Below are 13,365 nucleotides of genomic sequence, written 5' to 3'. Positions count from 1 at the left end.
CACATCCTACATAGCTCGGTGACAACGATCCCTGCCACAGATTTCCAGCACTAGAAAGGTTATGCATTGACCAGCAGCCCCCTGCGGCTGCAGACTTCATTGCTACCCAGCTGCCCAGGGGAAAAGCAGCTCCATCACCCTACCCTAGACGGCTGGCACAAGCTCAGCAGCGTCGCAGCGCTCCCCAGCCCCCGGCCGCTCTGAACCTGATCATTTGAATTGCACCAAACTCGGTTTTTCCTTATATACCCAGAGGCGTCACTACTGCTTAGAGCTGGTTGATGAGAGATTGCAACATCTTGCAATTTCTATACCATGGTGCGTCCTTATTATGCATTCCTCCTACGCAGTTGTTTCATCCTTGCAACACCAGTGGCACATACTATTGGCATCCTCAGAGAGACGTTAGCATTTTTTGGCACATTTTTCAAAAATCCTTTTATCACCAGGTATTCATCAGCAATAAACAGCGCTTCTTTGCTTGCCACTACAGTAAGGGTCCCACGTATTCCAAATATCTACACTATTTGCTAAATTCATAAAGGTAGCTCTAAATTTTCAATTAAAAATAAGAATTTCTGGCTCTCAGGGTTAAAAAGAATATCATTTAAATATGATCAAAGCCTGAAGAAGCATAAACCTGTGAGTTCTTCCCCATGTATCTATCTGAAAATTTGAAAGCTAATGATCAGCATTTAAATAATTAATGTTAGTAATCACTTTTTTGCAGGTAGTATGAACAAAACCATCCAACTAGAAAAGCAAGTCATGTGACGATGAAAAACCATTAGAATTTACAGAATTTAGCCCAAATTCCCTGCTCAATGCAGTAGCAAAATAGTAGGATATGATCAACCAATGATCTAACAGAAGAAAAATAGGAGTTCAGATCATCCCCTTAGGTCAAAACCATTAACAAACATATATTTCACATCACCTCTGAGCCTTTCCATGATATGCAAGAAAACCCCGCCTTTATTGAAAGCTTCAGGATGTTGCCCTGCAGGATGTAGGGCCCCTAAAGCTTCCAGATCAGACCTCCTGCCTTGTGTTTAAAGGCTGCTCGCTCCCTCGTGTCCAGCTGTCAGAGCTTCCAGGTTCCCTCACAGAAACATCTAAAAATGGCAATGAAGTAATATGGAAATCCATGCCAAATATGCAAATTGCAAGCAGCCCAGAGTAAGTTATTAGAAAGAAGGAGCACCAAAATGATGGAATTTTCTTCATATTTATTTAAACAAAAAGCTCCATTTAAAAGTGCCTGAGGCTGTCACAAATTTCACTCTCAAGCACAGAATTCAAGTTTTGCATGCTACGCTTTTCACAGGCTGGCGGCTTCAACTCATGCAATCACTTATGCCTCTTTGAGAAAATGGAAACTAAAATTGCTAACCAAGGTAATTTCCAGGTGTGATGATTAAAGCAGCATATTCTAGGGTATAATAATGCAAATACAGACTTGAAATATGCTAACAACACGTTACAGCCTCAGGTAAGTGAACATTCACTCATTTCTCAGTGGAGAAATACAGAGTGGAGATCGGGAAAGATTTTATAAACAAAACAATTAGCTACAGTACACTCCTTGTTTTCTTACCATAATAATATGTTGAGTCCCTAAAGAGCTGGGCTGACAATTGAAGCTACTAGAAAAATGAGAGAGAAATAAAACCTGGCTATTGACAGGCCTGTCAAGGGCATAAAGTAGGAACAGAGCCGACAATCCTGTATGATGCTTACGTAATGAGGAACCAACAAAACCAAAATAAAGGCTACTGAGTTAGAAGACTTTAAAGTGGAAGGACTGGCAATATGGGGCCTGTCTGCATCATTACTTTGACTAGTGGATACTGTCTTGGGGCAGATTGTCTCCGTGTACAAACCACTGCTTTTTTTAATCAGTGACATGAAAAATACTGAATGACTTTATACCTTTACAGATACTGTTCATTAGTTTTAAAATAGTGTTGTTCAAAATAGAGTTAAATGAAAAAACTCCTTGTGAGAAGCAACAGTCAGCTATTTCAGAAACTAATCCTTTTGCTCTGCAATCAGCATTTTTTGCCACAATTTAAGTTCACTTGTCTTGTCCTACCTATCACGGACTTGCACTTGATAATTTTCTACCTTCTTGAAATAGCCTACTACGTATAGAAAAAATACTATGCCTTCAAGTCCTCTCCTTTTGGGACTTGCACCCCCCCCCTTTCAGATTCCTTCAGTCTTTCCTCTGAGGTCCTGGTTTCTAGACCTCAAATCATTTGATTACTCTTCCTGTGGCCTTCGTCCACCTGAATTACTCTTTCTTGACGCATGTGCTCAAACTGAATGCAATGCTTCAGCTGAGTACTTACCTGTAGATCTTACCCGTAGATGTGTTTTTATATATAGACATGTGTATTTATATTATTACATATAATATATAAACCTATACTATAAATACTACATATATTTACTTATATTATTCATAATATACATATTTTATATATGTATACAAATGTATTTATAGTATACATAATAAATACAATTTTATATGTATTATATGAACTTATATGTTCATATTTTTATCCCTCCCAATATAATGCTTGCCCTTATACAATAGCAGGATTTTTGGAGAATTGTCACCTAATTACTTGCTCCTTACTCTGTATTTGTATATTTAATGATTTCTACTTAAGTGTAGAACTTCAATTTGTTCATATTTATTTCCTAATGTTTTCTCAAATTTTCAAAATAATTTGGGACTTTTAAACTTGTCTTGCAATATACCTGCAGTCCCTCCAAGTTTTGGGGTCATTTTTAATCTGTCAGTTTTGTAAGCACGCTCCCTATTCTACCATCAAGATCATTACTGAGAACACTGAAGCAAACCAGAAGACGTACAGACTCAGAGCGTGGCCATTCAATACATCCATTTCATTTTGACAGCCAGTCGTTAATAACCACCTACTAGGCACAGGCATCAACAAGTTTTGCACCTACTCTACAACAGTTTCTTTTAGGACATGTTTCTTCAAATGCTTATAAGAATATCAAATGAAACAGTGTCAAAGACCTCTCTAACATTAACATGTTAACATTCACTGTTTTCTTGTCAATTCACAGGCCTTATTATCATGTTACAGACGAAAATTAAACCAGCATGACAATTTATTCTTTCTAAATTCATGGTGGTTGTGAGTCATTTTCTTGTTTTCTCCCAGAGACTTATACTTTGTGCAAGAATTTGTTCAAAACGCTGAAGATAAAAGGACTGGCCTGTTATTCCCTGGCTCCTTCCCCCCACCTCTTGTTTTTCTTTTCCAGTCTTTCAGTATCTCAAGCAATTGCTAGTGGTACTGAGACAGCTTCAGTCACTTCTTTTTTTTATGTTGAAGTATGAATTTCATCAGGTGCAGCCTAAAAAATAACTTATCTGAGTACTAAGAAGTAAGCAAACTGCTAGCTTTGGATTTGCCATCACTCTCTTGTATGTGCTTTATGCTTTTTATTTTCTTCTTGTGCTGACTGCTGTTCACTTACATTCCGCTTCTGTTCTGAGGATACTTGCACAGTAGTGACTTCAAGTACATCTTGCAAAATTGCCCTGCCTATCAAAGGTTGCATTATGGAACAATGACAGGCATTTTTAGGCAACTAGAAACACTGCAGCGGGGATACCGCACTGGCCATCAGTGCCCGTAGTGCTGCTCTTAGGCTGCACAGAGACCTCATGAAATTAAGGGTTTAACAAGAAACAGGTATTTCCAAACTGGGTGGTAATTTCTAGTTCAGAGGCAATACAGAGAAGGTCTGTAATAGCACAGCAAAATTGACAGAAGCAGGACTTTGTAATCCAGACTTGCCATCACACTAGCTAGGGCTAGACCAACTAGTGGACCTTCTGCAACATATTAGTGTAGCTTTTGTGTTAATTATAAAATCTGCCTCTGTACCCCCAACTAGGCAGTTATAGCTAGGCTGGCTGAGTGAATCTGGGTACTCTGTCTATAAGTAGATATACATAGAGTGGATAAGAGACTGCAGAATAAAATCTAGATAAGACCTTACACTGATGATATTGCAGATGTTGTGACTCTAGGGATGTATTTATTCTGACAGCCCAGTGCACAAAACGAGAACTTTCTGTACATTCCCACGTAGTTACACCATTACATTCACAAATGTTAGTTACTTGCTGTTATTGCCCAGAATGAAACTACATAATAATAGAGTCTTATTATAGTACATGCGTATGTGGAAGTGGCAGCTTAAGATTTAAATGCTTGATTTGATTATTTAAAAATAGCAATAAAGAGCAGGAAAAAAAATTTAAAGAGATCAGCAGCTCCAGTGTAGCCATGCTGATTTTTGCCAGATAACTAAGTAGATGCTTAAGCATTCTTAAGTGTATTGTAGGGTATTTACCATGTACCCAATTTCCTTTTCACAGGCATTCGCAGACACAATGATTAACAAGACAGAAAACTGTTCGTTATTGTCTGTGTTCATTAAGCATACCTGTAGCCTTCTAGCTCTTCCCTGTATTGAAAAATCTCACTTTGCAATAACAGAGATGAAAAAAAAGTAGGAGAAAGTAATACAACTGTAAATTAAAAAACAAAAACAACCTAGCAGAATAACACAGAAGGATATTTAGGACCCCAAAACATCTTAACAATTAATTAGATTCTCTAAGACTGTCCAAAATTCATCTGACACATTGTATAATTTTATGACTATACATTATAAATAGCAGGGAAAAATCTAACGAGTTTAACATTAAAGGGAAAAAAAATGAAAATACGACCTGTGTAGGCTAAGATGGTAAAGTAGTACTGACCTTTTGGGGATTCCCTGACTGTATCTACTTAATATTACACATACCAATGCTTTTAAAGAAAAAAATACCATTCCAGATACACTCTGCTTTGTCCACCACAGAGGAACGATGATAAATCACTGATTTGTCATGACTTAAGATACTGATCATCAGCTGACCTGCATTAACTGACTAATGCATGCCTAGTCCAATTACACTGAAAAGTAAAACATGTTAGTATAAACCACTGGCAAATTAGCTATATAAATATAAGGGAAATCTCAGACAATATACTAACAAAAGAAAATTTACATTGCAACTGTTCAGTAACTAATTTACAGATCATCCCATTTTTCCTGATGAAACAAAGTAATCTACAATGAAAAACATTCAGGTTTCAATCTTTTTTTTTTTTTTTTGGTGCTATAGGCACACTTTAAAAAAAAAAAGCAAGCATGCAAAAAATACATACAAACATTTAGACTAAAAGGTCAGTGTTTTGGAAATTTGTAAGAATGTTACAAATTAATCTATTTATTGATCTTCTTACCAATATTGAACACTAACTAATCATCATTAGATAGCACTTCACTATCCAATATCAAGTGGGCTGGAATTCAGTAAATTTTGAAACAGATATTAATTTACTTCACTAAAAAAAAATAATCATACATGGTTGTCATTTAATTACTACATCCCTTATAACTTAATCATTTCAACTGAGAGTTCAAGAACTTAATGTGTTCAGGAAAATTAACCTGGTAACTGGCATACCTTGCAGGAAGACTGTAGACATGATTTGCACTGCTGCTTCATATGTCACAAGTATTTCTGTGAATTAAAAAAAAAAAAAAGTGACATTGATGCAGGACTCTAATACTATCCTTAGAGAAAAGTAAGAGCTCTTTTATATCTAGTTCACTATCTGCTACATGATTAGCTTCTGTGCTATACTCACAACCACACTGGAATTGAATTCAAATACATATTTAGATTAACCATTCTCTAACAGGATTTGAATGGTTAGTACAGTCAGGAAGCAGCTGTATTCATAATGCTTGTTTACACTTAATTTTAGCCGCAGGCTCAATATCATCTTCTGTATGGTCAGAACCCACAACAAGAAATAGTTACTGCTGATTAATCTACGTCCAGAGAAAGACTGAAATACGCAGTTGAGCTACTGAATTAGATTTAATTTCCATCATTGGTGTATGGATAAGCACATAGGCAACACGAGCAAGATCATCTGCTAATTCATAACAATATATTCACTGTAATGTAGTATAACTATGGTACTTTGCATATCCTCCAAGAACATTTTTTTCCCCACAAGAAGAAACTAACATATTTTAGAACAATTTCTGTGAGAAGACAGGCAGAGTAAGATCTGGTTGCTCCAACGCCGTCACGTCCACAGTGCAGTGAGAACAGGAACCACAGCTCCTAAATTCGATTCCTAGTTCTGTGCTAACAGCCTCCAACAAGCAGAGCCTCCGCGTCCTTCAGCTCTCTCCACCTGTAATATACCCTACTAGGGGGGAAACGCAATAGTTGAAATCTCTGGACTTAAAGACGCAAACCTTTGGGGTTTTTTTGTTTTTAAACAAACAAACAAAAAAAGGTGAAAAACACTCTGAGAACTGAGTTCACCTAGATTAATTTGAAATGTCGAACAGCCAGAGGAGCATTGCCCGCTCACGTAGCGAACGCAGCAAGTGACTCCCCAGCCGCTCGCCGGTCAGAGCGGCCCCCGCGCCCGGACGCCCTCGCAGCGCCCAGCGAGCGGTGCCCCGCGCCGATGCCGACGCCGACGCCAACCCCGCGCCGACGCCAGCGGGCCGAGGCCGCCCGCCGGCTCGTGCAGCGCAGCGCAGCGCGGCAGGCTGCGACGCAGGCTGATGCAATGAAGTGGAAACTAACGCCACAGTGGCCCAGTTCTCATTCCCCTACAATTTTAAGCCCTGTCATCTTTTCCAGAACATCATCCCGCCCACAGTTACTATTTGAAAGGATGAGCTAAACCCAACGACACTACCAAAGCAAAACACCCGCGTGCGCTCCTTTCTGAAGCGAGCGCCTGCTTTCGCCAGCAAACAGAACACGCCAACCTGCTCGCCTGCTTATTTACTTCCCCTCTGACGGGTCAACAGTTTTCCAGCTTAAAATTTGGCTATTTTGAAACTGTGAGGGTTAAACTGATTACATTTTTAAAAAATTAGACCCAGCTCCATTTAAAAGTGTGCTTATACGGTATTGAATAAACAGAATTTTTGCCAACATACTACTTTTGCAAACACAGGCATTTGTTATCCCTGCTTAGTAAGACACAGCAAGAATTAATCTAGAGCCAGGATGGAGGCAGAAGAATTTAGACAATGTCCTGTCTCACTAAAATCCATCTTCCATAAGCAAGCTAAAAAAAAAAAGGGGGGGGGGGCAATTTCATAGAACACAATGGGCTAATTAAATACAAATATAATCCCAGCAAAGCTGTAGCCAAACGCTTGGGATAAAGGTGCTAAAAATGTGTACATATCAAGGACTGTAGACCACATGGTAAGAAGGTACGACATTAAGTCCAAATATACAGGCTCAGAAAAATGACTACCTACAACCCCTTCATAAAATTGAGGGAAAAGAGGAGGAGAGAACCACAAAAACTGAAAAACTAATTTATTCTGGGGAACAACCAATGGAGAAAAAAAAGAAAAAAAAAGGAGGGTGGTGGAAGTTCAAAGAATCAGAAAGGTAAGATCAGCGAACCGGGGGAGAACCCCAAATAGACCATTCCCCTACTGATTACTACCCTACTGATTACTGTGTTTTCTCTACATTTTTCTCCTCCTTGCTTCAAAGAGCCTGAAAGGGCTGACTAAGCTAGCTACCTCTTGGTATTTTGTAAAAGAGGCAGATTTTACATAAAGGATTAAATATGCAAGTGCAGCAATTTACCTCCCAATTACTTACATAATAGATATTATTGCTTTTTTTTTTTTAGTACCTCTTGCAAGTTTATGCCAGTTTGAAAATACATGCTAATTCTCTGCCTAGCAATTCTACATGCTTATCTTTTCTGTTACGCGGAGTTATATTTTTGAACAAAACATAATGGGTACATATGCTGCATCAAGGGCTGCATCAGCCATCTAAATCACAGAAATTCCCCCCAGAGAGAAACTTGTGGCTGTAGCAAAGAGGCTACTCCACTTATGCAAGCAGGAGAACTCTTATTAAAAAGGCAGGGAACCAAATGCTGCTCTACATTATCCTAGCCTAAATTCCAGATCACTTCTGCAATACCAGCGGACACTGATAGAAACCTAGAGAGACAGAGGAAAATTTTCCCTAATGACTAAACACAAAGAATCTCCAAAGCAATTTCACCCAGAAACTACACAAAGAAACTGGTATTTCCTCCAGGAAGATATGTTTCTTTATAAAATGTCAAGTGGATGGCAGTGGTATAGGTTGCTTATTCCAACTTCCAATTTTCAAAACCTCAATTTCAAAGACATCAATCTGCCAACAGGGCAAGAAGATAAACAAGTTGTGACATTAAGTCCAAATAAGCTTATAGACAGGCACAGGATTTGGCACTGAATTTTTTAGGGAGCATGCAGATGACAGCAAGCAGATATACAGCTTTTGTTGGTTTGGGGGGATTTGTTTTTTTTCCAAATACAGAAATCAAAAGTGCATTTAAGTGAATGGTATTATGACAAAAGGTTATTGTTTTTCCCTTCTCAAGTGATTTGGATAATTATAGCATGCAAAAAGTGCTGAACACTGAAAGAAACTATTAAGTAATTAGACTTTGCAGGTGTGTCATTTGTTTAGGAAAGCCTAGACATGAGAAAAAAAAAATTGCAGCATGCATCTGTTTGACCATTATTTTTTCAGGAAGATTCTATCCTTACAGAAAGTTACAAATGTACATGTTCCAAAACCCAGAACTCAAGGGATAAAATATTAGCTTTGTCAAGACTTGTATTTGTAAGGCTCCATTAACCTTATTACGTTTTCACAAGATCAGTAAGAAAATCATCACTGACTGGCACAGTACAAAGAACAGTTTTCCAGAATTGCAGAGACAGAGAAAAAATCCTCTAGAGAAAAATGGAAAGTTCTACATATCAGTCGTCGCAGACGTGCAGACGTGCTTTTTCTTCAAGGGGTACATTGTGCTACTACTTCTTTTCCTTCTGAAGAGGTAAGCTGCTCATGAGATAAATATTAAGGACAGAGCTAGCCTTTGTAACCAGGAGCCTTCATGTTGTCCTCAGCTGGGGCATCTATGAATGAGAAGGTAAAATCCTGTCTTTCATTAAAAGGGACTGAGAGTTTATCATTCTTCTCAAGAAGATCAAGAGTTTTGTTGTTTTTTTTGTTTGTTTGTTTGTTTTACAGGCTCTTCAGAGGAGCCTAGAATTGGCCATCACCAGTCTTTGAAAGACTGAAATCATCACCACCGCTTCTTGATTACCTGATCTGCCAAGAGGAATTCCTCTGTTATGCAGCTAATACAACTTCTCCCTCCCCCCACAAAGAAAAAGCAAAAAACATGGGGGGCAGACCCACATTAACTAAGCAGATTAATACTCATACCATAAAGGTACTAAGCAAAATGACGAGTGGAAAAACCCTCGTTTAGTTTGACATCACTTTCACTTGCCCTCACTAGGGTTTAAGAACAAGGAATGGTTGCAGAGCTATTAAAACTGCTTGACTGCACACTGAAGCAACTGGAACGTGCAGAGGGAAGGAAACTTCCCGCATTAATTTCAGCGCTAAAATTCTACGTACAGCCGACCTCCCCACCGGCTTCACGGCTAGTGGCTGCAAGGTGGCTTTTTTGCCTAGCAAGGGGCAAGCTATTTCTTGAACTACTTTGCAATTGCTCCCAGCCGCACACCCTCCAAACCAAGCCGCTGCACCTCACTTACGCACTCACACTAGGAAGCTTTGCCAGCATCCACCTCGCCGCAACGCAAGTCGGCAAGCTAGGGCGTCTCGGCTAGGAGGACACAACCGTGCCGCAACAGAGGTTCTGCTCCCACAGTCAGGCCCTTAACACTGGAGCCTTTGTCCTGAAAACACCATAAATAAAAATCAGCTATTTGATCCTCCTCCACTTCCAAAGGGTAACACTGAAATATAAAGTGGGTATTTAAAACAAAACTGACCTCAGTTTAGTCTATCACCAGTTTCATCAAGAAAATAGTAATATTAAACAGAGAAACAAGATTTCTTCTTCTCCAGACCCTTCATAATTTTAAACAGGCAGTAACCTCTTCATAAAACCGTACTAATTATACTAGAAAGGCATAAGTTATTTTAGTTTCTATAATTCTGTTCTTCTTGTGGTATAACTATGAAGACAAAGGACATCATTTTAAAAAAGTCTCAAAAAAGTAATTCTCCTGAACTTTTTTTTTTTTAAATCTAAATGCACCTTATTTTCTTCTAAAAAAATTAAAAAGAAAGTGCAGGTGCTATTCCTTTCAAAACATTTATATAGTTAAGACTCCTTAAAAACTGGTTGTAATTAAATGAAAATTATTTTTAGCCTCCTTCTGTCTTTGTTTATACCTAAAGCAATTAAAAGGCAAAAAAAAACCAACAAAAAACATAAGTTTAGTGGAAGCAACATACTCAGCAACAGGCATATATACACAGTGCCTTGGTGACTTCCTGCTTAAAAGCCATGCTAAACCCATAAGATGGGCTTGACCTTTTGTTTCATTTTTATTAGGAGAAAAGAGTGCATTGGCTCTCTTATTTTAATTTTTCTTGTGTGCATTATATTTAAGTTATGCTAAATCTTGCCAACAGCTAGAATTTGTTCTGAAAAATATTTTGTAGTGTGTGTCAGAAACCTCTTTCTCATACAAAATTAATACCTGCTTACCCAAGTAAGCAATTTATTAAATTAACAATTTCTTTAAAAATTAGAACCTATAATCTCATAGGTTGGTTAAGTCTTCTGAGGAGAATAGCTTGATCCATGCTAAATCTTCACAGAAGTATTCTTCAAAGAAAGCAATTATTATTTATCATTTAATAAGATTTGTTCACATCTTTGCATAGCAGTATGCACCCCTGCATTTAACATTCATGCCCTTACTCAAAGTAATTCCAGACAAGTTGGAATAAGAGGAAGGGAAGCCCATGAATAGGCACTTGTAAGATTATTGCACACTTTTTTATTGATACCATCAAAATAACGTGGAGGGGTAGAGACATGAGGAAAAAAAGCACAATAGCCCACATAACCATTTTCAAACAAGCCAGAGACACAGCTAAATTTGAAGCAAAATAAGCTAGACTGATGTTAAATGTTTCCTGCTATAAAACTCCAAATGAAAAAACATCCAACAATTAAGTGAAAAAATTTAAGCTTAAAAGTCATTTGTTTTAAACTTCAGATTCCTATTCAACTAAATTTACATAAATTTTGATTTTATTTATAGATTTATTTATTATTTATTTCTTTATAGATGAAAAAAAGTCAAAGCTTAAAGTTTATTGATGAATGACATATCAATCCTAATTCCTGTACAAACAATACATAGGCTACTTATCAGAGGAAAAAGGGATATGATTTTTATAAGTGATACTTGAAGTAACGCTTTTCACAGCAGTATTAAGCATTTCAGCTGGGCATGGCACTGCAAGCATCATGCATTTTCCACCTCCTCTCTCCGAAAGCTCACATATCCCTCTGCAGAGTAAGCCTGAGGGAGAAGATCTCGCCAGTACTGCTGCTTCCGTCTAGAAACATTCCCGGCTCCACACTACCAGAGAAAGCAATTTCAACGTGAAAATTTCACTCTTTATCCTTAATACAGGAAATGTCTCTGTTCTGGTAGAGATGACAAGGCTCTGTCATCTTTTGCCTATGAGCACAGCCAGGTCCTACTGGAGCACGAGCTGAATCCAGCGAGATTGCCCAGGCACCTTTCAACCTGCCGCTGCGATACCAGACAAACAGGCAGAGGAGAACTGACTGCAAGCAAAAAAAATGAACAGAGAAAAAGAACAGGAGAAGTGGCAAATTGCTTAATTTATGAGATAATTATATTGCTGAATAGGACTGCTACAATTATGAATAACACTAATGGACTGATAGATTAATTAAAACACCTTTCCACCTCTCCCAAAATAGAAGAGACCTTTGCTTTAAGAAAACACATTTGCAAAACAAAAGACGGTACTTCTTGAAAAAGAGCTATTTTCTTATCAAATTTAAAATTTTAAACAGGGCTATCTAAAAGAAGAAAACAATATAAATATGTTTTGCTAACAGGAAAGTTATATACTTCACTTAACCATTCTCTCCTGAAACAGTAAATTTTAAATAAAACGGTCAAAATGATTTTTTAAAAAAAGCTTGCCTGAAAAGCTCATCTGAGGAAGTTCAGTCTAAAGAATTTTAACAAATTAGGAGCAACTGAAGCCAGCACTTTCAAAGAAAACTGTTGCACACCCTGCAGTACTGTCAAGCTCACACTGCATCATCCTTTCTTAGTTCTCTTTCAAACAAAATCCATGTATTTCAAATGTATAAAGCAGCCAAAACCAAAGGATCCTAAAGTTTTTGTTGGCAATTCCTTTTTTGACATATGTCAAGAATATTCATAGAAACTCTCCAGATATCATCTACTACAATATTATACAAGTGCTGAATAGATTAGTTGGGCATAATGATGTCCATAATGGACATCACAGAGAATGCTGCATTATAGCAATCACGTTTTGTGAAGCTTTGGTGTGTATTTATCAGCATGCCTCAGGTACAGTATAACAAAAAAAGTTTTAAGGAACAGTTAGAGCACATAATCAACACTTTTCTTGTATTCTTCCCCCATTTTTCTGCCCCTCCCTCTGACCTATTTTCTTGAATAACATGTATTTCTATTGAGGGCACTAACCTGTTTCCATGTCATAGTAACAGCTCCTGTTCGAATGTGCTAAGAGATATATTAGCTGTTGTTTATTGATCCATTTATAAATTCATTCTACTGGGAATACCAGCAGGAAGATCAGAAGGTCATTTGCTATCCTATGCTTTGTGACATACTTCACTCACTAACTATTTCCCAGAATACATTTATTTTAACATTTTATGAAAATACTTACAGAAGAATCCTCCTCTTCAAGCAGTCTCCCACAAGTCTGAATCATTCCTGCATATTTTTAGTCCATTCATTATTTTCAAAAGTGAAAGTGTAATAAATCACATACCAAATTTTTTTAAGAAAAAAAATAAAAACAGAGAAAGTGCACGCACCAAACATTATCTGCTACCAATACTGATTTATACTCTCCAGAGCATTAGATATTAACAAGCCAGGTGGTCTTTGCTCAAGAGTGCAGAATGCCAGGCCCAGGCAGAAGCAGAGATACAAAACAGGGCCAGTTTCCCCTTGCTTCCCTGAAGGCTTCTCATCTGTGAACCAGTTTTTCCCCCCCGCCATTGACTGCACAATATATACTTCAATACAAAGTTGTGTGAGCTTCCCTTTAAGCATACATTAAACTTTAATGCTTCCCATCTCAAA

The 13,365-nt window shown here is 37.8% G+C and overlaps 1 protein-coding gene across 1 annotated transcript in view; it reads right to left on the bottom strand.

The window, feature by feature from the left end:
- Nucleotides 1–13,365, bottom strand: part of USP54 (ubiquitin specific peptidase 54) — a 103,356-nt gene that overhangs the window by 83,912 nt on the left and 6,079 nt on the right. Inside the window, exon 2 of the mRNA XM_067299927.1 lies at nt 5,576–5,632. Coding sequence (XP_067156028.1) covers nt 5,576–5,617 — 42 coding nt within the window. The 5' untranslated portion in view covers nt 5,618–5,632. The remainder of the gene's footprint in view (nt 1–5,575; nt 5,633–13,365) is intronic.

Source organism: Apteryx mantelli, chromosome 7 (assembly GCF_036417845.1).
Source record: "Apteryx mantelli isolate bAptMan1 chromosome 7, bAptMan1.hap1, whole genome shotgun sequence".
NCBI lineage: Eukaryota > Metazoa > Chordata > Aves > Apterygiformes > Apterygidae > Apteryx > Apteryx mantelli.
This window is presented reverse-complemented; position numbering and strand designations above follow the sequence as displayed.